The sequence below is a fragment of the Mytilus edulis genome, chromosome 5 (genome assembly GCF_963676685.1).
Source record: "Mytilus edulis chromosome 5, xbMytEdul2.2, whole genome shotgun sequence".
Lineage (NCBI taxonomy): Eukaryota > Metazoa > Mollusca > Bivalvia > Mytilida > Mytilidae > Mytilus > Mytilus edulis.
In genome coordinates this window covers 12254578-12282442 of record NC_092348.1, presented here as the reverse complement: position 1 = coordinate 12282442, position 27865 = coordinate 12254578, and the positions used below count along the sequence as shown (strand labels likewise).

At 33.3% G+C, this 27865-nt stretch overlaps 5 protein-coding genes across 6 annotated transcripts; 2 read left to right on the top strand and 3 right to left on the bottom strand.

Moving 5' to 3' along the window:
* Positions 1-2302: 2302 nt before the first annotated feature.
* LOC139522983 (uncharacterized) lies at positions 2303-6763 on the top strand. Of its 2 annotated transcripts, none has more exons than XM_071316677.1 (5): positions 2303-2320; positions 2643-3620; positions 3844-3932; positions 4547-4712; positions 6455-6763. In XM_071316677.1, exons 3-5 carry the CDS (start codon positions 3863-3865, stop codon positions 6579-6581), a joined length of 363 nt encoding a protein of 120 aa, XP_071172778.1. In that variant the 5' UTR covers positions 2303-2320; positions 2643-3620; positions 3844-3862; the 3' UTR covers positions 6582-6763. The 2 variants fall into 2 exon arrangements, with proteins under 2 accessions (XP_071172778.1, XP_071172777.1); XM_071316676.1 differs by lacking the exon at positions 2303-2320 and having other exon boundaries at positions 2390-2931; positions 3579-3620; positions 6455-6663.
* LOC139522984 (putative nuclease HARBI1) lies at positions 6671-9286 on the bottom strand. The gene is made up of 4 exons (XM_071316678.1): positions 9213-9286; positions 8491-8561; positions 7970-8182; positions 6671-6978 (listed from the first exon to the last, which is right to left on the bottom strand). Exons 3-4 carry the CDS (start codon positions 8168-8170, stop codon positions 6775-6777), a joined length of 405 nt encoding a protein of 134 aa, XP_071172779.1. The 5' UTR covers positions 8171-8182; positions 8491-8561; positions 9213-9286; the 3' UTR covers positions 6671-6774.
* A 628-nt stretch (positions 9287-9914) lies between these two features.
* On the bottom strand, positions 9915-11718 carry LOC139524929 (uncharacterized). The gene is made up of 2 exons (XM_071320103.1): positions 11596-11718; positions 9915-11536 (listed from the first exon to the last, which is right to left on the bottom strand). The coding sequence occupies exon 2, from the start codon at positions 11298-11300 to the stop codon at positions 9915-9917; it is 1386 nt and encodes a 461-aa protein (XP_071176204.1). The 5' UTR covers positions 11301-11536; positions 11596-11718.
* Positions 11495-12622, bottom strand: LOC139524927 (putative nuclease HARBI1). The gene is made up of 3 exons (XM_071320102.1): positions 12496-12622; positions 12058-12279; positions 11495-11643 (listed from the first exon to the last, which is right to left on the bottom strand). The coding sequence occupies exons 1-3, from the start codon at positions 12620-12622 to the stop codon at positions 11495-11497; spliced, it is 498 nt and encodes a 165-aa protein (XP_071176203.1).
* Positions 12623-13935: 1313 nt separating this feature from the next.
* On the top strand, positions 13936-27501 carry LOC139522981 (serine/threonine-protein phosphatase 6 regulatory ankyrin repeat subunit B-like). Its single transcript, XM_071316675.1, has 4 exons — positions 13936-13998; positions 15909-16203; positions 18880-18948; positions 22465-27501. Exons 2-4 carry the CDS (start codon positions 15933-15935, stop codon positions 27309-27311), a joined length of 5187 nt encoding a protein of 1728 aa, XP_071172776.1. The 5' UTR covers positions 13936-13998; positions 15909-15932; the 3' UTR covers positions 27312-27501.
* The last annotated feature ends 364 nt before the right edge of the window (positions 27502-27865 follow it).

Genomic DNA, 27865 nt, shown 5'->3' with positions numbered 1-27865 from the left:
GTATATAATTTCTATCATATTGCACCCGTGGTCGATTTTGTCAAAACAATAATATAATAACTAATGCCTTAAAGGTTTGACAGAACTTACAAATTGAACTTAACCGGGCTTTATAGAAGTAATAATCATATCCTAGTTAAACGGTTCATTTTCTATCATAATATTTTTTTCATATTTTCCCCGATTCATAGTTATTGACAAAATTTAAGATGTGCAATGTCTTGATGTTTGGAAATATGAATATAATTTTTCTTGCTTGGCTAGAACATGGTAATTGTGTTATTTGGAAAATGATTTCAATGAACTCACAAGTTTTAAATTACAAGATCAGGCCAACCTATTCTTTACTGGGTGTTTTTTTAAGCCATAAGACTGAACATTTTTGTCCCTGCACTGTAAGCGACTGTACTCATTTATCTAATAGACAGGATGTGGTAGACGCAATACATGTTTGCCATATCTTTTTGCAAATCAATTAATGTTTTTTAATTAATTCATTAGCAATGGTGTTTTATTATGTCTTTTTATTATTTCATCATAAGTCGAACATCGTGGTTACAGAAAAAAATATTATTTTTCAAACCTAAGATACAAGACTGTTCATACCCGTTTTTATGATCTAGGAAATAGTGTTTTCGGTATTGACCAAAAATGACAGTTGAATAGGCATTGGGACAATGATTTAATTATGTTTTCTACAAGAACAACCAAACTTCAAAATCAAATCTTTATATATATGGAAGAATTTAGTAAAAGTAATTTGTGGTGAAAAAATTTCCTGACTTGATAATTAACATGATTACGTTCATTATAATCTTACACGTCACAACATACATTGACATAGAGAACGAGTTGTAAAATATAAACACCGTAGAGGATGCCAAAGAAACATCAACATCCAAAAAGTGTAAAATTAACAAAAGAAAGCGAAAAATCGTCCCTTTTGTCGTAACTTTTAGTGTGGCGTTTCCCCTGATATCTGAAATATCTAAATGTAGAAAAAGAAAACTATAAGCATCTGCATTTAATTTTTTTTAAAGACAGTTCCTTTTGGTAAATTTTGGCAGTATTGATTCATAACAGCACACAACAAATTCTGCTATTAAAGGGGCGCAATAAGTGCCCATATGAATATGATAATATGTCGATAAATGTTGTTGCCGAAACGTACATAGATATTATCAAAGAGAAAATTAACAGCTTCAATCATCTCATCACACCTCCAGTAAGTATATCTAGCATATCGGTAGAGAAGAAGGCTTTTACATAAGTTTTAAAAATGTCAACAAATTTAAAAGGACAATTAAAAGCACGTAATATATCTAATACATTCAAAGATATTTTTACACTACAAATTAGGTTAATTTCACTATTTTCATATAATTCATTACAAAGGTTAATTATTTACTGGATTGTTGTGTAGTTTAGGTAATCAATACATAGTAGAGACCTTCAAATGTCCAGAATAGGCTTGTGATGTGGTAATGTCCAGATAGGCTTGTGATGTGGTAATGACATGTTTCTTTACAATATCACTCAAACAGTACAAGGGGACTAATATTTTATAATTAATGTTGATACTAGAAAAATGTGTCCTCAATAAAATTAATGTTATTATCAGGCTCTTTTTTATATATTATTATGATGATAAGTTTTGTACTCATCATAAAAGCCCCCCCTCCCCCCCCCCCCAAAAAAAAAGAAAGTTTTATCTACAAACATAGCGGTATACTACTGTTGCCTTTATTTATCCAAAGTGTCATCAAAATCCATAAACTTAAAAATCTTCTTAAAAATCAAAGTTGTTATGGGAGACGCTTTTCTTGGCAAATATGGATTTAATCTCGGTAAAACTTTCAAAGTTAGTCTTAATTAAAACTCTGAAAATATGAAAACTCAAATTGTTGTCAAATTTAAAAAATATTACTCCATTAATGTGTTTAAATAGAATGCCCTGCGTTAAAAGACCTGCTCAAAAATTGAGAATACAAACACGTAGTATTCAAAGAACCTGGTGAAAAAAATTGAACCGAGATAAATACAAAACGTTAAACAATATCCTCCACTGAACTTTAATATTTTCAAAAGTGCCTCGAGTAAAAACTGACTTGCACGTTGTCTGTTGATCGACCTTCAACAATTTTGCTGTATATCTACAATAAATAATCAATTATGAGTAAACTGAACAACAAAGGCAACATTAGTATACCGATGTTCAAAACCTGAATAGACAAATTTCTTCAAACATTTACCCTATCTTATAACTGGTAATTCATAAAATAAATCTTCAAATCTTTGATGAGGGCCCAGTTGTTCAAAAGTGTCGTTAAGCTAACGACTAGTTAAGCCTAACAACTCGTTAAATTTTAACTTTGTTGTTAGTTAATTTCTGTGTTAAATTATGTTGTTCAAAAATATTTAACGACTGCGTTAACTAACAGCTTGTTAAAAAATTGAACAACTGATTAATTAAACATTTTCCCATAGTTCCCCAAAATTCCTCCACTTCCTGTTTAACAATGGCTGAACAACAAACCCCCAACAAGAAACTACCAAGAATTAGAGGGACTAACTTCACAAGTATGGAAGTAAATTTGATCAGTAGAAGAGTGATGGAGGAGCTACGGTTATTGAGAGGAAAGTTTGGCCCTAACATTACTGCAGATGCAAAAAACAAGATGTGGGTCAAGATAACAGACGAGGTGAATGCTCTGGGGGTTAGTTACAGGAAGCTCTCAACTGTTAAAACCAAATTCAGGAATCTAACCCGAGATGCCAAGGAAAAGTTTACATACGAGAGAAAGGAGAGAAATAAAACAGGGGGAGGACCAGCACCAAAACCCATAAGTATTGCAGAGGAAAACATCATCAATGCCATGAAAGATACATCCTCCTTCAAGGAAATAGACGGTGGTATGGAGACCTCCGTAGGTTGGTATTTGAGAAATAGTAATATTACGGAATTTTCATTCCTTTGTTTCGCCTACATTTGTCTGTTTTTATTATTTTCTTTATTAAAGTTACAAAGAAAACCCCAAAACCAAAGTAGTCGTCTGCTATGACAAAATGATATCCCTTTTAAAGAAATTCCCTGCAGACGTCGCCAATGTTCTAAAAATAGATTCATGTGTTTTGCGATTACTTAGTATGACATTCATGTTACTTTTTATATATATAATTCCTTTATGTGATATTGTTGAAAGAACCACCATCTACAAATCAAATTGTGGTAAAAGATGGATAAGATGGTATTTACTAAATGTTGAAGTTTGCTAACCATGGCTTTATTATGGCGGTCAATTTTGCAATGCCCCTAATGTCAACATTTGCCCTATAGAAAAAAAATATACAAAGTGTGGTAAAAATTCCATACAAAATTAATTTACTTCCAGATAAAATAATTATAGAATTAATATTAAATTGTTAATACAATCTTCAAGGCACTTGCAATGATTAATTTTCCACGTATATTGTGACATATCTATAGTCCTTTTCAAATTAGCATGCAGTATAAAAACATAATTGAGTTATCTTTCTTTGTGCCTTATCATCTTAAAAGTTATGATTTTATTTTGCAGGGATTTCTCACGAAGACACCTGTAACAGCAGACACTCACAAGGTGTGTATATAAATTACATAATTTATACATATATTTCAGTCACTATGTTATTTTACAAGTATTCCAGATTTGTAAACTGTACTGTTAAATAAATGTTTTACATATTGATATGAAAATTTGGGAAGAAAGAAACAATTGTAATAATTGTATAATTGCTTCTATTATGAAGAGTATAAACTATCAATTCAGTTCTTTAAATAAAACAAGCATTTTTACATTTCAGACAGATAACATCTGACCAAATGTTTACAGCTGTACCAATCTCACGTGTACCAGCTCTGAATGGGTTTCCAACATGCCAGACTGTTGATGGTATTTATTACTTAGATAAGTACATGAATGGTTTAGTAATTTTTTATTCTGCATTTTATATAAAGTTGCAATGATAAAGCATACATTTTGATAGAAATAAGTTGACAATAATACATTATGTTGTGTAAAAAAATCTTAATAAAAATAAATCTTCTATATTATTTTACTTTTATGTAACAGTATGTTTCAAGTTAATCCATCTGATTTTCATATATTTATAATTATTGTTCTATTTGTCACTCTTATTGATAAAATCATAACTTATATATTCAGCAATTCATGTTTACAATACCCTTCCCCAATCTATGTTGTTCAATTTATTTGTTTGTCCATTTATTTTGAATCTTGTACAATAGTATTTTTTAAGGGGTCTATTCAGAATTTAAAAAAAATTGGCTTTGTGAAGGAAGTGTTAGAAATGGGCATGTAAATAGTATTTGAATGAACCAAACATAAGGCTCCATACAGGGATCCATCTATATATACCTCTGTGTATTACAAACAGCACATTAAAATGCAACTATGAATTAACTTACTAGATACATACTAAACACATATGATAGTTTACAATGAATTCAGCAAAATCTTTATGTAAAACAATTGTCAACTTGTAGATTTACCATCTTTTGTGGAGAGTATCTGGATAAGGAGATTGGAGCAGGTTGACCAGAGAAATGAGGAGTTAGCACTTTCTAGTGCTACTGTTCATGCAAGCCTTCCTGTACCTGTACCTGTACCTGCACAAAAACAGACTTGCACTCCGCAACCACCAAAACCCAGGTATGTGTTTCATATGTTAAAATACAGCACTGTCTATGATGTATTTACATAAGTTGTTTAACGAGTCTGATGAGAATAACTTTTTCCTACAGATTCCAAGTTAGTTTTAAGGATGTACTTAGGTGAGGGTTTGGAATTTGTGTCAAATGTTCAGACTCCTTGGTGTTTTTCCATACAATACAATGTAAAATATTTTGCCCCATAACATCCATTTATTTTTTTATATAATACTTAATAGCTCATGAAAGGTCATTTACCAAACTTTTAGAAGATTCTTGATTTTCTTTCTTTGTTTTGAGACCCATATAATACCAATGCAAATATAAGGAAAAAGTCTGAGTCAGCCTTTTCCCGCCATATTTTAAATCTCAATTATCTTGAAAAGGAGGTCCATGACCTATAAATAGTTTTAGCTTATCTTTATCTTTAATTGATGCTCTACCAGCTTATAGTATCAATTTTAATTTCTTAATTTCTTAATTTTTACCTAACATCACCTAAGTAGATCCTTAAGATAAATTATTTTGTATGGAATCACTGAAGCATGACTGGATTGGATACCCCTTAGGCCAAACGTTATCCCCCCCCCCTATGAAGTTCTGGGTCCGCCACTGAGTGACCATGATAAGAATGGAACAATTGAGTTCTCACAAGCACATTTACTATTTTCAGATTTTGTTAGTCCCTGTCCCAATTAAGGTAGCACAATACAAAGATTGTATAACTCCAACTCCCAAGTTTTAGAATGCTGTAACTTTCTTAATAATGCTTGAAAATTTATAAAAGTGGTAGTTTTAGATAGCTAACAGATTACTCTTTCTAATTAATGCAATGTTAGTATTATGCAACAATTATGTAACCAATTATAATGTTAACTGTGTCTAAAATATTTTTCACCAAATTTCCACTTTCAAATGGAATTAGCTTCTGCATAGGTATCCCTAGAGGGTTGATTTTATTATATGTTGTTCCTATGGCCATTATCTACAAAAGGGTGTCTCAGATTTCAGATAGAATATATAGAACAAATTTTACACCTAATTAAACATTATCTTCTTTTATGTGGTTAGGATGTTTACACTAATTAGAGATTTATGAGAGAATGGAATACCATAGAGACAATCTGAGACACCCTTTCGAAGCCCATGATGTGTTGATTAAAATTTCGTTAAAATTTTCTGTATAGTTAAAGAGATGATAGAGCTAAATTCATTCAAGTGAACTTACCCAGATTTTGCCACTAATTACATAATAATTGATTACATAATGATTGCATAATAAAAATATTGCATTCATTTAAAAGATTAATCTTTTATCTATCTATATATACCTCTTTTATTATTTTCTATGCATTCATAAGAAAGTTACAGCATTTCAAAGGTTAGTGATTGGAAGTAAAAAAATCTTTGTATTGTGCTACCTTAAGGAGACTGTAAAACAGTATATGACTTGGGTTGCTGTCTGTTTAATTTTTTTTTAGCCTATGTGTTATTATTCATTTTTTTTAATTGTTCCACATATGTCTTGTCATGTCAGTTATTTTATAAGAGCTAAACAGTATTGGGTTTCCTCATTGTTAAAGGGTGGGAATAGTGATATTATTATTATAAAATCTGTGTCATTTTGGCTCTTGGAATACATGCAATTGTCTCATTAGCAATGATATAACATTAACACATCTACTAAATATTAAGTTAGATTTTAAAATAAAAATACCAAATAGTAAAATTGCTATATTTCAGTGAAAGTATGCAGAAGAAGAAAGCAAAGAGGTCTGCAGATGATGTGTATGAGCTACAGTGTCTTGATTTAGAAAGTGACCTGAAAAGAAATGAAATGCAGATGGAACTTTTCCAAAGACAAATGTAATTTTCCAACGTGATGATCTAGAAGAAAACTATTGACAGTGAAAACATGATTTTAGATGCTCTTCTAAATACAGAAGCTTAGTCAAAATTAATTTTTATTTATTTATTTATCTGTGTTGATGATTCTTGTTCTCTTATTCCATTGTTATTGATAACAAGTATTAGAAGAGGTTGTCATGATTTTTTTTTGATTTTCAATGATTAAAAAATGTTGTGGAAATATGATCCCTTACAGCTCTTCCATCTTGATGACCATTGAAATGTTCCCCAAGATCACCATCATTGCCTACAATTACTCCATCATCTTGAATGTCTGGTTCATTCAAAAAATGCATATGTTGTGAAGTATAGCACAAGCAATTATTATTTTGCATGCCTTTGCCCGGTTTCATTCTTATCTGAAATATAAAAAAAAAAACCAATCATAACTTAATTTGTTACACTTAATAATTGTCTTCTTATCAGCATTTTGTTAAAGTAATATTTTATAATATTTCAAAAGTTGGCATTGCATGTATGTAGTATGTTTAAACAATGTATAAAAATAGAAAGCTTTGAGATCACAGGTATGAGTGGCAATAAGACCATTTTCTGTTGTTAAAGTAATGAAATATAAAAGTTTACAGTATGATATTCAACATTGGAGCCTAAAGTAAGCTATAAATAACACTACATAAAATGTCTCTATAGTGGTTTACCATCATATTTTGGTAAGCTTTTCGAAAGATGTTGTACTTTTTTATATTAGTTAATTGTTTCAAATTTATATTGTCCAAGTGGTTTGTTAGTAGAACTTACCATTCATCTTTATGATTGTGGTAAGTTTTTATACATCAATTGCTGGATTATTTAGTTTTCCAATTGTATACTAAATACATTTTTTCTCCTTTAATCAAACTGTCGTTTGTAATATCGAACCTTGTGGTACAATTTCAGAGAGAACCATACAATAATAAAAAAGTAATTGTCTGGAAAACTAAAAAAAAATTGTCTGGAAAACTAAAAAAAAATGCTTGTTTCGGCCTCTATTTGGCCCCTTAGTCATAAACAGTTTGGACCAAAACACCACAAAACAGACCCTGTGTACCTTTCTTTTGGGGTATTGAACATTTTAGTAAAACATATGAATGCAAATATAAAAAAGAAGATGTGGTATGATTGCCAATGAGACAACTCTCCACAAGAGACCAAAATGACACAGAAATTAACAACTATAAGTCACCATTCGGCTTTCAACAATGAGCAAATTAGTCACATTAAAAAAAATAGCTTGCTTTTACTGAATACACCAACATTAATTGTCCCAAATATATCCCATTAGCCTCACCCCCTTAAAAGATTTTTTTAATCACTGATAATTATATAAAAAAATATTCTATTATACTTTACCTCTGAGTGTAATATATGGAACCGTCTCTTCAGCCTCCCAAATGTTCTCTCTATCATATTTCTGGTTGAACAGTGGCATTTGTTGTGCTTTTTTTGATGATCTTGTACAGGATTCTGGTATGGGGTCATCACAAATGGTCGACATGGATAACCACTATCCCCAAGCAACACACCATTTGCCCATCCAACATTTTCTTCCATGTAGGTACACACCTATAAATAAAGGTTTCTATTTCTTTTTACAACAAATATTTTGTTAAAACTACCATTTATATAATGAAATTGATATAATCAGCTTTACAGAGGAGTTACACTAGAAAACCTAAAACTATATTGAGCAAGGCTACTTTTCAATATTCCTTTTTCAGTTTTTGTACATCAATATTTTTAAACATAGCCAGCCCTTAAAAGTAATTTATTGCTTCTTTATATATATATAGAGTTATTGATTTGAGTGCTTGAAAGGGAATATGACTAATAAAAGATGACAAATATCATGAACATTGCAATAAAACCCATACCCGTGAAGTCCTGAATATGTGGGAATCATGACTGCTACCTGGCCAGTTTGCATTTATGTTTTTGAATTTACCTGCAAAATATAAAAGATTATATATAATCTTTAGAAGAAGGAAATGTTTTAGTAGCATAAACAGATTTATTGCACAATGCATAAATTAGGCCATTAGTTTTCTAGTTTTAATTGTTTTACCTTGTCATTCCAGGGCCTTTTATAGTTGATAGGCTGTAGGGTCTTTGTTCATTGTTGAAGGCAGTATGTTGACCTATAATTGTTAATTTCTGTGTCATTTAGTCTCTTGTGGAGAATTGTCTCATTCTTTTTTATATGTATAGACTCACAAATTATGACTCAACTATATTGTTTCAAACTAGGAAAAATGATATCAAAATTTGTTATGCATGTTGCATAATGCATAAATGTGTTGATCCACATCAGAGCAACATCAAATTATAAATTGTACAGTAGCTAGGGTACCCTAGGTTAATACTTCTTTCTTTTGGATTGAAAGGGGGAATTTAAGACATGTATCTGAAACAGCAGTGGTGGATACAGGGTAGGGAAACCTCCCTTTTTAAGATTATCAGCATGGGGACATATGGTTAGAGCTCCCCATTCAGGTTTATCTTATGTTGGGAACCCCCTTTTGGAAATTGCTGGCCCCTGAACAGATTTTTTTTCTCATGAAAAATGACTAATATCTCCTTTTAATATTTGACTTACCAATATTTTAAGTTATCTTTAGTAGGTAAACCATATAAAATCCTAACCATGTCCTAGATGAACTGAGTGAAAGTGAAAGTGAAAGTAATATTTTCTTTTGTGAGAAACAGACTATAGGGGTCCCAGTCATACTGAAAAGTTGATACCAGTTTATTAGTTTACGACGGTCAATGTCATATTAGATGAGAAATGATTTACCTCTGGCATCACAAACAGCCTGCACATTTACAGAGTGTACCCCTTTCCCGTTAACAAATGATGCTTCATCTTCTGTTTTACCTTGTCATTCCAGGGCCTTTGATAGTTGATAGGATGTAGGGGCTTTTTTCATTGTTGAAGGCAGTATGGTGACCTATAACATTTTCTTTTGTGAGAAACAGACTATAGGGGTTGTTGTAAACGTAGAATTCCGAGCGTTCATAAATTTATAACTTAACACCATCTTTGTAGAAAATAGCAGTCACGATTTATTCACACTATGTGTATATACAGACGTTACATAAAATACAAAATACACTCCGACAGTACAAACATTCAGCCATCTTGTCCATCCGGCAACACATCTCTCTCTCACGTCACTATCACACAACGTCAAAAATACGGGAAACAACGTTAACAGTGTGTTGCGACATTACGGACATGAAGACAAAGTCACATTCACAACACTACTCAAAAATATTTCATCCTCGAAATAAAAGATAATCAAGATAAATTGCGTTTTCGTGTTTTCCAGTTCATCTCAGGTAACATTGACAATCCACAGGAGCAAACATCACGTGTATAACTGTTTTCATACATGTTAGTATCTCTAAATTGGGTGAACCCATTACCACGTACAAGTTCTTTATATGTGAAGTCCTTTCCGTATACTGGTCTCGATAATCCAGTATATGTTGAAACTCTAGGTTTTTCATAATTTTTTTTATGATCATTTTTAGAAATATCAAATTGTACGTCACTTTGCTCAATGGGTGTCCATTTTAGGACGCTAACTACCTCTACCTCCCCAGAGGGTATCGTCTGATGTTCAACGTTTGGACTTCCAAAGTTAGTTGTCATTATCTTAGAAACTTTTGCAACTGCAACCTCAGTTGCCTCAACAATCTCATATTTTAATTCAACCTTTCTAACGATAACAATCTCTGTTCCACCAGTAACCACTGTCTGCTTTTCAACGCGCGGAAGTTCAAAGATAGCTATCTCTTCGTCCAAAACGTTCGCAACTTCAAATTCAGTTGCCTCAATAACGTCACAAAATTCCTCATGTTTCAATTCATATGACTCAGCGATGTAGTAAACAGACTGTTCACTTGGATAAACGAAATTATTACGTACATTTAATTTACCAACAGTATAATTCTCTTTTCCCAATTTCTGCTTACTATTATATAAACTAATGTCGTTTTGCATATTAACGGCAGTATTTTCAGAAACTTTATTCCTCCGAATATCATGCTCTGTGAAATTCATATTACGCTTATTGCCTATTTCAAAATGTTTCTCAAAGTTACTGTCTTCAGTGCAACGCGATTTTTCTACGGACTTTAAAGATTGTCTACAATGTTCCTGCCACAATATTTCTTTTATAAGTTCACTAACTGTTGACGGTTCTTTAGTCAGAACTCTATATCCAATGTTACCATCAGGATATCCATATATAGCATACTCAGTAATCAGCTTCACTAATAAATCTTCGTTCACACCAGGGAACGATTTCCGAACATTTATCTCAGTTCTACATACGTACTCTTGAACGCTTTCACTTGTAAACATAGTTATATTTCTCAATTTCATTCTACAAATCTGAGAAGTCTCAATATCACCAAATCGACTTTTCAATGCAGAATACAAAACAGATACATTATAAAGATCTCTGTGTGGTAAATACGACACATATTCTAAAGCTTTACCTCTCAGTGAAGTAACCAAATAAAAAGCCATATCACTAGATGACCAATTAAAACGTTCAGCAAAGATAAAAAATTTCATCCAGAAACCTTCAAAAAGTTCAGTACCGTCAAACTCTGGTAAGTCACACCAGCTCATGGTTAATATATCAAAATGCTGACAAATATAAGTTATAGACATACATAAAACGGCAACAATTATTTATAGATACACGTGACAATGTTGATTTCTTTCAAATTTGCACCTTAGATTATCATTTTATCCTTGATGCTAACACCGAACAAAAATGTTTAATTACTTTCCGTCCACTTTTGCCGATTAAATACTTGTCTGTGAATTATGTGGTCGAATCTGTTTTAATTCCAATATCACTTTTAAAATGATGAATCTTCGTATTCCAGTGCCGTATCGTCCTTCTGTTGTAATGCATACATTTGGTCACAATCGTATTGTCGAATAAACTTGTTTACAGTACCTTCATTGTTTAATTTCATATTTCCTCCCCTCTTTAAAAGCATTCCGTCTGTATAAAAATATAAATCGTCTGTTTGCGTAGATCCGCTTCTGTTCGCTGCCACCAATGTTGTAAACGTAGAATTTCGAGCGTTCATAAATTTAAAACTTAACACCATCTTTGTAGAAAATAGCAGTCACGATTTATTCACACTATGTGTATATACAGACGTTACATAAAATACAAAATACACTCCGACAGTACAAACATTCAGCCATCTTGTCCATCCGGCAACACATCTCTCTCTCACGTCACTATCACACAACGTCAAAAATACGGGAAACAACGTTAACAGTGTGTTGCGACATTACGGACATGAAGACAAAGTCACATTCACAACAGGGGTCCTAGTCATACTGACAAGTTGATACCAGTTTATTATTTTACGAAGGTCAATGTCATATTAGATGAGAAATGATTTACCTCTGGCATCATAAACAAATGATGCTTCATCTTCTGATTGAGCCTGGATACGGACGTGTGTCCCATCTATTGCCCCTAGCACATTCGGGACATTACTTAGACGGTAAAAGTCTCCTCTTGTTTCGTTCACATTCCTCGGCCACTTGATGAACTCATCCCGTGTGTTACATAGTGATGTCAACACATCAGACACAATACGTGAGGCAGTTCCCTTGTGCAAACCTGTAAACAGACCAAAAACATACAATTTTGGAGATCGTTTAAGAACAAAAATAAAAAGTGTATTTACCGGCGTTTGTTTACATATTATTCGAAAATTAACAAATTGAAACAATCATTCAAACATCATTCAAAGATCATTATAGCAGTTGATTAACACCATTTTACTTATGTTTACTTAACTTAAAATATATGATAAATATATTAATAAAATCTTACCTATTGTGTCTCCAACTACTTGCAAAAAACTGCCTGTAGCTAGAAATCTTAGGGTTACCATGACCATCTGCGGTACAGTGAGAGCATGGTTCCTCTTTGTTTTTATTGTAATATCATCACTGACCATGTTGGAAATGAAAGTAATTTCCTCTCTACCAAATCGATACCGTTCTCGCAACTCCTCATTTGACAAATTCAAAGCAGGCGAAAATGCCTTTCTTTTCTGCGAGGTAGAACAGGTACTTGCATGAAGGCGGCCATATTTAACAATAACTTAAATATTTTATCGACCTCCCAGAAGTTGTTAAAGTTAACGAATCGTTATTATAATTTTTGTCGTTAAATTTTTTGAACAACAGTTAACGAATTTGTTAAATTTAACGACACTCTAACGACACGTTAACGACTGCGTTAGCTTAACGATACTTTGAACAACTGGGCCCAGAATGCCATCATTACGAAATATCAAGTGTTATATAAATAATTTCAACATTAAATTTTGACTGTGCCGGGAATCTCGGAATAAAGAAAAATATATGAGCGTTCTGTATACAGGTAACATTATAACCTATAAAAATATGGAATACTATAAAGCATAATTGCTACCGAGTCATATGTAAACAGTGATCCGCGTGGTAAATATCAATTTTATAAAGCTAAAAATCACTATCATGATTTTATTTTTAGTAGGATTTTCATAACCAATGAGGAGCTTCATCATTTTGTCATTGAAACTTGGATCGAGTGAAATTATTACTGTTCCTGTTTTGATGGATCCTTACAAAACTTTAATAGAAATATCCATATAAGTTATCAAGTGTTATTGCATGTCTTCTTTAGACTAGTGTTTATTTGAAAATGTCCATGGATGAAGATAGACATTGTATTTTTCTCACTAGTTTTAAGCGGGGGTATACGTCACAGATCTCTGACAAACCAGCTGATTTTCAACAATATTATCGGACCATGAATTTGTTTTTCGTAAACATGAGGGTCTTTCGAAATATTGTCCAAAAGTTAGTCATGTTAGTTTTTGAAATTTCCCCTTCTGACATTGGCCAATTTCAAAATAACTGCATCACTTTAATCGTAAGAACTGTTATCCATCTTCAAATAATACTACAATCCGCTTTAAGCTATGTCGGTCCATTAAGATTTTAAATTTACCCTTCGTGTTGTCACCGTACTATTGAGTAACACATGCATATTATCTGTGTTTTATCTTACAATACTTGGAGTTCTGAATTTTTATGATTTTACTTTTTACTTATAAATACGAAATTATTTTAAACCTTTTGTCAAAAATGTTTTATATAGAAATTCAGTTAAACAAATGCAAATTACAAAATAAACTTGTAAATAAACATTGAATTAATAGATAACGTTTACATTGAACTTTTTAAAACTTCCTGTAGAACTAGAAATAGAACTTATTTAATAGGGGTTTTCCGATTTATAAAAATAGACAAAATAGATTTGCAGAACACTTTTGCATAGCAGTAGGTGAGTAAACATTATGAATATATTGTAAAATTTAGAATTTTAATCATTAATAGACTATATAATGCAATTGCATTAAATAATGTAACAACCATATTCTTTTCTGTCATCGTCTTTATGATTATCTGAGCCTATTCCATGTATTACCAAGTGACACAAACAATCTACTTTGCAATTGCATTTTACGGACCACACATTATGATTATCAATGAAGAGCAGAGAGTTAACATCCATTTATTTAGTCTTTTGTGGATTTGACATGCACCGCAATCACTCCACATGATCATATCTCTTATTTTGTTTGATATAGTTAAACTTTTTAACTTTTGTAATCTATTATCATAAGCACTGTGACTATTAAACAATAGTATTACAAACATTAAAAATGTAAAAGAATAAAAATAGATAGCTAACTGCGCAGATTGATAACTATTGTATTCGGTTAAAGGTCCCGTGTCAAGGTAAACATTGTAATTATTTAATCGAGGGGAAATATAAAATACACAATTAGTCTACTCTTAAGAGGGAAGTGAGTGTTTATTTCTTAAAATCAAGTGTTTAAATTGACGCACACAGTAGTGTCAACATATGTAAACAGTGTGTTCTCATATTCATTACAGGTCTACTTAATGTATTAACTTTAACTTTTGGATTTTTGTTTTAGTTTGTTTTGATTTTAGTATAAACAAATTATGTTTTGTTGATAAAAGTGATTATTTATGATCATTAGTTATTTTTTTTGTTTCGTAATTTATTGTTTCCCTTTCAAACAATGTATTCGATATTAAGTTACTAGATTCTACACATGTCTACTTTCAGGTATCTTTATTTATTCCATTTGTTTGATATTTTGTTTTTGGCATTGAAACCTTGATGATGTATTTATATTTATTTAGCTGCAAGACGTTCTTTGTTGAAATGGCTCAATTTTTATTCTTAGCATCTTCACTTTATGCAAAGGGTTACGATCCAGTATCCTCCTGTCCACCCTTGGCGGATTGAGATAGAATTTAGGAGACAAAAACATACGACGAAATTTAGTGATGAAGTAAATGTTTTAATTAACTAATAGAAGTTTCTGTGTATGTTCTTTTTTGAATATCAACGTATATTTTCGTTTCCTGCGTCACCAAAGTTGTAGACTCTAGACGCTATCGTGTTTTCATCTCCACACCGAAGAGAGTTCAAGTGCTACCATTTTTCAAGAATTGTATTCTGAATGGGCGTGACTTTATTGAAACGATAGATGGCACAACATTATTAGCACACATGTTGTCTTGATTTGCCAAGGGTGGAGAGGAGGGTAGATCGTAACCCTGGGCTAGCAAAGATGTATTCTTAGTAGTATTTAAAGAACGGTTTTTTTTATCGTTTCACCGTTTGGTCGTATTTTGCATCCATTTATGATTTTTGATTCCCCCACTTTGTATCTTCGCTTTCTTGTTGGTCTCGAACTATGGAGAAAGGAACCAGAAAAGAGGTTATAAAAAAGGAATATAATTGACTGTTAAGTACGATCTCTAAGGTTATTTCAATTTAATGAATTGCAGCAGAAAAAAAGTTTTCTGATTCCAATAACATTATTAATAGTTTAAGCTACATATATGATTGTAACGAGTACTAATGGAAAAAAACACAATATGAACATATTCTTATCATGTTTATTTAAGTAATCACAGATGTAGTTCTAACTGTAACTTGGTGCACGAGACTACCAATAACAATATGGTCAATATGGATTTAGCAATATCTATACATATTGAAACAGGACAATACATTATCTTTCTAAAATATAATAAATTTAGAAATGATTGCTATTCTATTTTGTCTTTAATATTTTACAAACAAAATTACAAATAGCAAAGTAACACCGTAACACAATGATACATTAATTAATTTCATTTAAACTACAGGTAGAAAACAATCAGCTTGTTGAAATGGAAAACGACGAAAAGTCCAAGCATTCTTCAGACGAAGGAGGTGAAAACGATGAGGGTATCTTCTCCAACGAAGATGGAGCAATATCAATTACGAAGGAAAAACCACGTGCTAACTCTAAACCATGTGTAGAAAATATTCAAATAACTAGCAGGTTAAATTGTAAGGTGTCCACTGAAACATTGCATTTAGATACTGAGAGATCACCCATTAATATATCAAGAGTGAACAGCATGGAAATGTTTATGACTTCACCGACGAGCAACGATGGTAAAACTTCAAGTTATCTATAAATCCTGATTGCAGTTGCGCTATTAGAAAAATACTGCGGTTACAATTTAAAGCATTACTAACTGTTCTAGCAGCAATTGTAGATCTATATTTCGGAACTTTGAAATCATTGTTTATTCGATATTATAAGGAGCTGCACTTGCGTACAATTCACTCAGTTTCAGGCAAGATGTCAATTTGGTGTAATAAAAATAAGACTAGTGCGGGTGGGGTTCGAACCAACGCGGACATACGTCCATTGGAACTTGTCCAACGCTTTAACCACTCGGCCACCACACTGTTACAAATAGGGATCTCAAATGGTTACATGAAAATCTATAGCTACTTATCACAATGTTCGCATTTCATTTGTAAGTCGCAATTGTGTAGATCAAATACCGCAAACGAAAAATAATCTAATAAATAGCCTTTTCGTCGAAAATCCCTTGCAATTCAACTTATTTCATCTGAAACATTCAATTAAGTTAAAATTGATGTTTTGCCAACCTGAGTACCGTTACTGTAAGAATTTTCATACTTATACATAAAGAGCGAAAAAAAAAATAGTTTGCTATCTCAGAAGATAATCAGATTTCACCATTTTTCTGTCAAGCTTGAAGATTATGATTTGACATTTGTAATACAGTTTACACCATGACACGTTATAAATTAAGTTTGAATTTTGTTTCAATTCAATGAACTTTTAACCGGTATGGGACTATGTATTGCCATACAATACTCACAGAATGCTTGTCGTCTATAAGATTACATTTTTGAACTGTTTGACTGGCGTTGAATGTGACAACTATGCAACTGTCGCCGTCTAATAATCGGCGTCGTACAAATTTTACTGATCTTCTCTGAAACTACTGAACCCATTTCTAATCTTGGAGTGTGTGATCCCCGGCGTATTTTCTTGATAAGAGTTGCCTTTGAACTCAGAGTTCTAAATGGTGAAGTTGAAGTCATACCTTCGTTAATTTTATGGACGCCATCACGAGTTGGTTGACCGTTATGGAATATCCGTTACACAGATGACTTTGGATATGTTCTTTATTTTTCCTTTGTACCTAATTAGACTATTTACCGGGTTTGATATAATATGAACAACTCGACAGATGCCACATATTGAGCAGGATCACATCTTCTTAGTTTCAAAATGTATTTCTTTACGTATATGTAAAGGCGTTTTCCCTAAATCTATATGTTTGGTTAATAGAGGGTTCACAACTTGTGTTCAAAGTTTTCTGTACACTAGTATTCCACATTCCAAACTAAAAGACAAATTGAAAGAGTTGGTATTGCTTTGCTTCGTAAAAAAGAATGGCCAACGTAGATACAAGTATCTTGTCTTAGGGAGGGATAAGTCCTACTTTGTAAAGGATCACTCTGATTCGAACAAAAAATTCTCTGAAACTGATATTATCAAGATGCTTGATTTCTTGATTGACAACATATTTGTTATGTTCGGAGGACGTGTTTTTCAACAGACTGTCGGCATTCCAATGGGAACCAACTGTGCCCCTCTACTTGCCGACTTGTTTCTTTATTATTATGAGGCTGACTTCATGCAGGAACTTCTTAGGAAGAAAGATAAGAAGTTAGCACTATCCTTTAACTCTACGTTTCGCTATATAGATGATGTTCTTTTACTAAATAATTCAAAATTTGGTGACTATGTGGAACGCATCTATCCAATCGAGCTAGAGATAAAGGATACTACAGATACAGTTAAGTCGGCCTCACATCTTGACTTACATCTAGAAATTGACAATGAGGGTCGGTTGAAAACAAAACTTTACGACAAAAGAGATTATTTCAGCTTTTCAATTGTGAACTTTCCATTTCTAAGTAGCAACATTCCAGCAGCACCTGCATACGGGGTATATATCTCCCAATTGATACGATATTCCCGTGCTTGCATTTCCTATCATGATTTTCTTGATAGAGGGTTGCTGCTCACAAGGAAGCTATTAAACCAAGAGTTCCAAATGGTGAAGTTGAAATCATCCCTTCGTAAATTTTACGGACGCCATCACGAGTTGGTTGACCGTTATGGAATAACCGTATCACAAATGATATCGGATATGTTCCTTACGTCGTAACTACAATCCCCTTCCCTTTCCTGAATGTGACCTACCGAATTAGACTATTTACCGGATTAGTTATCACATAAGCAACACGACGGGTGCCGCATGTGGAGCAGGATCTGCTTAACGTTCAGGAGCACCTGAGATCACCCCTAGTTTTTGGTGGGGTTCGTGTTGTTTATTCTTTAGTTTTCTATGTTGTGTCATGTGTACTATTGTTTTTCTGTTTGTCTTTTTCATTTTTAGCCATGGCGTTGTCAGTTTGTTTTAGATTTATGAGTTTGACTGTCCCTTTGGTATCTTTCGTCCCTCTTTTGTTAGAGAATCAATATTCTGTATTACCACTTCTAACTTTTTCATACAATTGACCACGTTTTCCCATGTTGCCATACCTTTACAAGTTGATGTAGAATGTGTTTGTAATAATAACCTCAAACTATTATTGAAAGTAACAAAACATGTCAACAATATTCGAAGTGCTTAGTAAATTTCATACAAATGTGCAAGAAATAAAATCACTTTTTGGTAAAGCTTCAGTTGATGAGCAAATTCAAAGATTTTGTAATATGTCGTTGTTTTCGTTTAGGTGTATCTATTGGAAAAGCTGATTGTGTACAAATAAACCTCAACCCTGAAGCAGGAAGAGGGGAAAGAAGTGAGTAACCTTAAAAGCATAATTCAATTTTTAACAGGTAGCAACAGTATACGTTTGATCGTGTGCCAGTTTGAACTTTGAGAGTCTGAGCGTTGTGTTCTGTGTTGAGGGCAATACTATAATTTTCCCATAAAAATATTATCGACATATTGTACACGTTCTTACAGTTTAATATTTTCTGCTACTCGAAAAAGATAGGCAATAACGTTACATATCACTGCAGCAATTTTCTCTTGCTCATGTCCTTTTATCTATAAAAAGCACACGGCTTTAGTTATACTACCGAGCAACTATCATTATATCTTGTACACATAAAATAGTGTTACTAACTATATTTCATTTTATTTCATATTTTCAACACAATAAAGAAAACATATTGTATCAAAAAAGATTTAATTCCTTTTGTTTTGTTTGATACTGATTTAATCAGCTGCAATATAAGCTCGTTCTAGCCGGGTCGCTTGGTATTCTATAGCTAGCTAAAAATCAGTATCAAAATAAAAAAATGCAATTATTCGATATGTTAAGCCTCGGTCACACCTTACCGGATAGCACGAACGGACGCCTAACGAATGAATTAAAAGTTGTCCGTTGACAAAATTGTTATCCGTTGTGAGTCCATTAATTTGCTGACCAAATAAAACGGACGTGTAACGAATACATAACGGACACACACCGGAAATGCAACGTATGAGAACGGAAACGTACGTACCGGACAGAACGGATGTCGAACGTACATCCAACGGACAAGTACCTCATAAAACGGACACCGAACGGAAGCCTACCGGATAAAACGGATAAACAAAGATATACGGAAAAATTACAGGCGACAATAATTATACATGTAAATCGCTTAATATATTCAAAATGTTTCTGTGTAACTGGTTTTGATTTGTTCTTCAAAATGCCGCCAAATGGCAGTGTCTGTCCTGAATAAGAGCTGATTGATTGTGAAGACGTGCACTTACTCTAAGATCGATTATGAATAATAAGAATTCATGAACCTTAAGAAATCTAATTTGCATTTCTGACGCGAAATTTTCAATTGACATTTATCCGTTTCAGATCCATTCATCATCCGTTTTATCCGTTATAAGTCCGGTAGAAGTCCGTTTTGTATACGTTCAACATCCGTTTTATTCGTTAGACGTCCGTTAGAAGTCCGTTGGTGAATTTATCTGCCAGACCTCCAACGGATGTATAACGGACACGTAACGGATATAATACAAAACGGACGCCTACCGGACGTTCAACGGACATTTCATCCGTTGGACGTCCGTTAAAAGTTTTGAACATGCTCACAAATTTCCACCGGACAGAACGGTTTCCAACGGACAGAACAGACGTGAACGGATAAAACTTACGCTTTACGGACATGCAACGGATATGGACGGACGTCCAACGGATAAGAACGGACGTCTAACGAACATGAACGGATTAAAAAAAAAGTTATCCGTTAGGCATCCGTTCGAGCTATCCGTTAAGGTGTGATCGAGCCTTAACGGATAGCTCGAACGGATGCCTAACGGATAACTTTTTTTCAATCCCTTCTTGTCCGTTAGACGTCCATTTTTATCCGTTGGACGTCCATCCATATCCGTTGCATGTCCGTTAAGCGTACGTTTTATCCGATCACGTCCGTTCTGTCCGGTGGAAAATTTTGAGCATGTTATAAACTTTGAACGGACGTCCAACGGATGAATGTCCGTTGAACGTCCGGTAGTCGTTGGTTTTGTATGGTACTCGTCCGTTTCGTTTCCGTGTTGTATCCGTTACGTGTCCGTTATACATCCGTTGGAGGTCTGGCAGATAACTGCGACACTGCCATTTGGCGGCATTTTGAAGAACAAATCAAAATCAGTTACACAGAAACATTTTGAATATTTATGCGATTTACATGTATTATTATTGTCGCCTTTAATTTTTCGTATATTGTTGTTCATCCGTTTTATTCGGTAGGCTTCCGTTCGGTGTCCGTTTTATGCGGTACTCGTCCGTTGGATGTACTTTCGACATCCGTTCTGTCTGGTACCTTTCCGTTTCTCATACTTTGCATTTCCGGTGTGTCCGTTATGAATTCGTTACACGTCCGTTTTATTCGGTCAGCACATTAAGAATTATGTACCCTTCTGTAGCCATTTTTGTACGAATTTTTCAAACCTCAATTGTATCAAAACTAAAGATATAATAAATAATATAGATAGGCCATTTAGTACATGTTCCAAGGGGAAACTTGATGCAAAGCATTATTTTTTACTGTTTCATTGCATTTGATAGTAAAAGAGGATTTTGTGGCAAATAAATCAAGATTTTTATAGAAAATCCACAGCCTTTAATACAGAGATTTTTGTTATAAAATTTTAAACATAAATTACTCACTTGATTTTCTATGATGTGCTAGTGGTTTTTTTTACAAAAAGTTCTAAGTAACCTGTAAATTCCAAAACACCTCGTGCTGAGTCACTAAAGTCGAGCGCACCCTAAAAGGTGTACTTGATTTTGGCCATATTTATACTTGTCCTAACCAATAACTACATTTATAAACTTGTTTTAAGGAAATCAATGCTAGCACTGCATGCAATAATCCTATATCTATCAGTCATCAAATTGCCAAATATGAGAGTACAAGGATAAAGGCTGTGGATTTTCTATACAAATCTTGATTTATTTGCCACAAAGTCCTCTTTTTCTATTAAATGCAATGGAACAGTAAAAAATAATGCTTTGCATCAAGTTTCCCCTTGGAATATGTACAAAATGGCCTATCTCTATTATTCATTATATCTGTAGTTTTGATACAATTGAAGTTTGAAAAGTTCGTACAAAAATGGCTACAGAAGGGTACATAAACCTTAACGAACTCACGACGGATAACAATTTTGTCAACGGACAACTTTTATTTTCATCTGTTAGGCGTCCGTTCGTGCTATCCGGTAAGGTGTGACCGAGGCTTAATAGAGTATTTTTGCTTTTTAATTAAGTGTGATGTATATTATCATTTTTTTTAATGAAAAACATATCTTTGCAATTGCACTGTTATTTTTATATCAATTAACTTATTTTGTGAGCTTTTTAATTTTCTGAAAGTAAGCTTGTTAAGGAATTATATCATGTAAACAAAACTGACATTTATTTCAAAATTAGACATTTTGTACTTTTACTACCTTGATAAGAATGAATTTGTATTTTGCAATAGTGAGATTGGACAAAACTCACTGAGATATATGTGTTTCAAAAAGTTCAAACAAAGCCTAAAATAATTGAAACCGTTACTTGAAATTTTAAATCAAACTGATTCTTTGTTGATATTATTTTTGTTTGGTTGCCGTCTGCTTTATGTAAGTCTCACGCATAATATTCAGACCACAGCAAGTAATTAATATTATAAGTAAGGGACTACATGCCACATGTCCAGGTTGCTAAAAGTTTATTTATCTCCTTACATAAAATCTGAGAAGAATACAAAGCGCCCAGTTGCTTTGTTAAAATTCTATTACATGCTTTATCTATTTTTAGATGACTGGTCATCAAACATTTATCAAGCAATCAATAAACCGATGCATGAAATGTTTGTTAAAACACAGCATTATAATGAGGCAAGAGAAAAGTTAGAGACCCATAGAATAGTTGTTATATCTGGATCTATAGGAACAGGGAAATCATTTCTAGCACGAAAACTTATCTCTGAAAAAATTGAAGAAGGATATGAATTAAAGTCTGTCGAATCACTGTTCAAATGGCGAACTTACGGAAAACAGATCGTCTTACTAGATGATGTATTTTCAAAACCATGTACTTTCAGTAGAAAGTCTTTAGAATTGAAATCTTTATTGAAAACGATACAATTATACCTTGAACCAGATGACGAGACAGGCAAAACGGTTCTCCTTATCATTACAATTCGACCTGATGTTCTGGTAGTGTTGAAAGAAGATAAAAGTCTGGATATATTACAAAATGTGGATTATCAAGTAGATCTGACGCAACCAATTCCATTTGCCGAAAAATTAGAAATTCTTAGAACGCACGAGAAAAAATATTCCAAATCTGAAAAGATCACTGACGACTGTGCAAATGATATTTGCAAGGTTAAATGTCCTTGTTTTCCTATTTGCGTAAAACTATTCTTCCAACAAGATGACTTGTTTCAAAAGGGAAGCCGCTTTTTCGAAAATCCGGTCCGAATTATACAATCAGAGATTAGCCAAATGTATAAAGACGACCGTGAAGTATTTGCCTTTCTAATCATGTTAATATTGAACGACGGAGAAATAAATGATTCGTGTCTCGGAACTGATGCATGTATAGCACATATAGATCCATTGCTAGGGATTTTACGATGCAGAAACGATGAACTTGTCCAGATTATGAACGAATGTTTAGATAGAATTCCAGATCTTTATGTGACCAGGGGAAATAATAAAATCAAAATTCAACACGATTGCATATTTCAAGCAATATGTGTATCATTTTCAAAAATATTACCAATGCCTTGTTTGAAATATTTGCCATTTGAATTTATCACCGAACGGGTACGAGTCGAGACAGACCAACGTATAGACGAACATATAATCATTCCATCTAGGTTTTATGTTTCCTTAGCGGAAAGATTTTTGAACGAAATTGAGCTTGGGTGTATTCGACATGTTTGTGGACATCAGGCTATGTTTTCCCCGGTTTTCCTAGCAATATTTTCTGATTGTCTTCAAAAGCTTCAGGAAACAGACAAAATGAAATATTTCCGAATTTTACAATCAACAGAACAAGAAAAAGACCATGGTTGTCTATGGAATGGTTGCCTGCTATACTGGGCTGCTGCAGTAGACAATAACAAGTTGTGTTCAAAATTGCTTCTGAAAAATTTCTATCAAACAGTGAAAGAAGTGGATTCGTTATTTGTGAAAGTACAAGCATCAGCAACGTTTGTGCTTGCATCATTGTTTAGGTACAAACAAATACTGTTACAACGTTTGCAAGACTTAGGAGGGGATATAAATAGCTCGGTACATAAGGAAAGAAAAATGCAAACTTACGGCTGTGATTACTGTATAACACAAGATACACATGGTATGACTGTTCTTCAAGCCTCAATATTTGGCGAGCTAACCGTAAATAAGGACACTGTTCGGTATCTTCTAGAAAACAAGGCTCATTTTCGTGAAGATATCACTGTGTATAGAACACTAAGTAAAGCAGTTCAAATAGAGGATGAGACACTAGTAAGACTCCTTCTCGACTATCAAGCCGATGTCAACTCGATAGATTTAAATGGCAACTCTGCGCTATTTTTTGCTGTGAAAACAGATAATCTTACTATTGCGCAAATACTTCTAGCTAACAAATATCAGAAAAACAATTCATACCATTTAATGAATCATGTTAAAAGCGTGCAAATGGCTAGCTTGCTTTTGGAAAGCCATGATATAAACACTCCTGACATAAGTGGGAAGATTCCACTGCATTATGCATTTAATGAAGAATTAGTAAATTTCTTTTTTAGAAATGGATCACCAGTTGACAAAAAAGACAGCGCTGGGAGATCGCCTCTGTTTTATTCAAAAACAGGAGCGATAGCGCTTGCATTAATTTCTCATAACGCAAACATTACATTACTTGACTCAGAAGGCAAAAATGTTGCCCATTTTTTACAAGATACATGTGTACTTTCCGCCATTATGAATACAATGAATGAGGAAGGGAAAAATGAAGTTTTGAATAGCACAGATAAGGACGGACGTACACCAATCTTCTATTGTTCAAATGAGAATAATCAAAATAAATTGAAATTTCTTTTGAAACACGGAGCATTAGTAAACAAAAAATGTGAGAAGTATAATCTACGTAATTCTTTGGGTAATGATTTTTGTATCGAAACAATTGAAGATCAAGGCTTCGGACAACTAATCTACACGGAATCGTTTCCTTGTCATGATTCAACTGGAGAAAATATTCGTATATTACCAAAGGCAAGTGTCCGTCAAATATATACTCAGAACTGGATTGCTTTTTCGACAAAGATTCTCTTTTTACCCCGTCATTCTTTTGCAGTCACACCAGAAAGTTATCCAGAAGAGTCTGACGTATGTGCTCAGATTTCGGATGATCGACATAGTGAACTGACGGTATGCTCCTCAAATATCGAAACAGGAAATAAACCAGCACATCCAACGGAAAAATCAGAGGAGACAAACATTCACACTAAAGGAGACTGCACAGTGGCAATGAATCTTATAGCATCTGGTAAATTCGATATCCAAATTCTCACTACTCTGAATTCGTATGGAGTGGACTGGATGGAAGTTGATGATCACGGGAATAATGTTCTTCACTACCTTCTTTTACCTCAAAATGAGGGAAACCGAACAAATGTTATATTGGTTATGGAGGGAATAATTTCTAAAGTAAGCAAAGTGCACTTACGGAAATTTATAAACGGTAAAGATGACAACAATAACACACCTCTTCATCTCGCCTGCTTGTGTCGACTTACGAACAAGTTGGGAAAGAAGGAGAGAATAGGAGTAATAAAATTACTTTTACAGTTAGGTGCAGATGTAAATGATATTAATTCGTGGAATCAAACACCTTTGAATTGTTTACTCAATTGTAGATGTAGGTCGTTTGAATTAGCATCGATACTTATAAAAGGAATGTCTAAAATAAGTATAAACATTTCTTGCCAAGGAGGATGGTCGCCATTACAAACATTATTATCAATTCAAGATTGTGATAAATATTTTTTGGAAGATGCCAAACGAATTCTAGAGTCACTACTCGAGGCAGGGGCAAATTTAGAAGAAACGCTTTCAAATCCAAAATGTTTATCGAAGTATATCAATCCTTTTTTATTCGAATTTCTTCTTCAGAAATATTCATGTCGCATATCTGACGAAATACAAGAGAAAATGGTCACTATTTTAGATCAAGCTGAATCTATACCAAACACATGGGCAATTTTGGCTATTATTTCGAAAGTTAAGGTTCTAAGCGTTGATACATTTATCAGTAAATTAGCTACAATGCAAGCAAATGACAAGTTTATAAAGCATACAATACTGAAGCTATGCTCTCAAGATCTCAGCAACGCCCTGGTCAACAAGGTGGTACAATGGCTGTTTCTAAGTGATAAGAATCTTGATTACCAAGATGTAAATGGAAACACATACTTAATAAACGCAGTAAGATATTATTTGAATGACTTTAAAGGACTGTTAGAAATTATGACATTTTTACTACAGAAGGGTGCAAATCCAAATATAAAAAACAGCAAAAACGAAACTGTCGTTTACCATCTCATTTTGTCTGATGGTTTTGACGAAAACGTCAAAAAAGGACTTGAATTGCTTTCGAATTATGAAACCAATATAGATTACGGTCAACCTTTTATATGGGCAGCGAAATCACACAAACTGCGTACGAAAGTCATTCAGTTTTTACCTGATAGTGTAAGTCCTGATGACGAGGACGAAATAGGTAACGCATTCCATCATTTAGTAAAGTCATACTCACACGGGATAGATGTAGGTTTAACCTCAATCGAAGAATTTTATGCCAAAGGTGTGGAAATTAATAGCAAGAATAAAGATGGCGAGACCCCACTGCATATGGCCGTTCGCTTGAATGTCCGAAAAGATATTGTTTTACAGCTGCTCAGTCATAATGCTAACGTCAACAGAAAAAATAAGGAAGGGCAAACTCCGATGCATTACATATTACTATATTTAGATGTCAATGAAATATTTTTATTCAACGAATTTATACGTTATGGTGGTGATTTGTCATTAAACGACACATTTGGCCGAAATTATTTACACTATGCAGTTTTAGCAATGAGACCAGACACACTGAAAATTTTATCTATCATTCTTCAGAGAAACATATGTGACATCAATGCAAAAAATCGTTTTGGAAAAAGCATCTTGCACACAGTTTGCAAAATAAACTGCCGATATCACTATATAAGTGAAGTTGCAACGAGTAGTTATCATATTGAAGTTTCGGATAACGAATGGTGTGCCGGATTGAGAATCCATGCTTTACGACTTTTAATCAATTTTAATGCCAACATTGACATTACTAATTCAAAAGGACGTAGCGTTATGCATATTCTAGTAATTCAGTACGATTATTTCATGAAGCAAAAGAAAAGAGATAGTTTAAAACATTTGCATAGTATAATAGGAATGATAAAATTCCTTATATCACGAAAGATAAATCTTCAAATTAAGGACAAAAATGGAAAAACGGTGATGGACTATTTACAGCAATTTTGCCTCACAGATCTTAGAAACTTTTTTGAAGGACACATTTCATCCCATCAACTGAAAGAGATGGTGACATCAGAAGTATTGTCTATTCGTTAAAATCATTTTTATAAACATTGATGTAAAACGCTTTAAACGAGCATGCACAAACAGTATACATAGAACTTAAAAAATTGTCTTCATTGTGAATATAACCAAAATTTTAAAATCTCAGTGCATGAAACTGTTGAAACATTCATAGCACAGAAATATATCCGGTTTCATCTTAGTTCATAATAAGGGTTTGTAATTCGAATAAACCGGTGTTCATTAGTCACACATTGATTGAGAGAAAGCAAATCCGGGATACAAACTAATAAAGGGCTGCGCTTAGGCGCATGATACGCCCGTTGCTCTTTTAACTTGTCTTTTATGCTTTAAATGAATTTATATGATCAACTAGAAATAGTGTGAGCCCTGTCAAATACAAATAATAAATAAAAATGCACAAAAAAATTGGCACTATTAAGGCTACCTCAAATTTAACTAAGTTTGTTTTCTTAATTTTTCATCCATACATAAAATTTTGTGAAAGTGTTAGTTATAGTCCCAAAATTGGAAAAATCCCCCCCTTTTTAAGCATAAAAATTCATAACACGGAAATGTAAAATCTG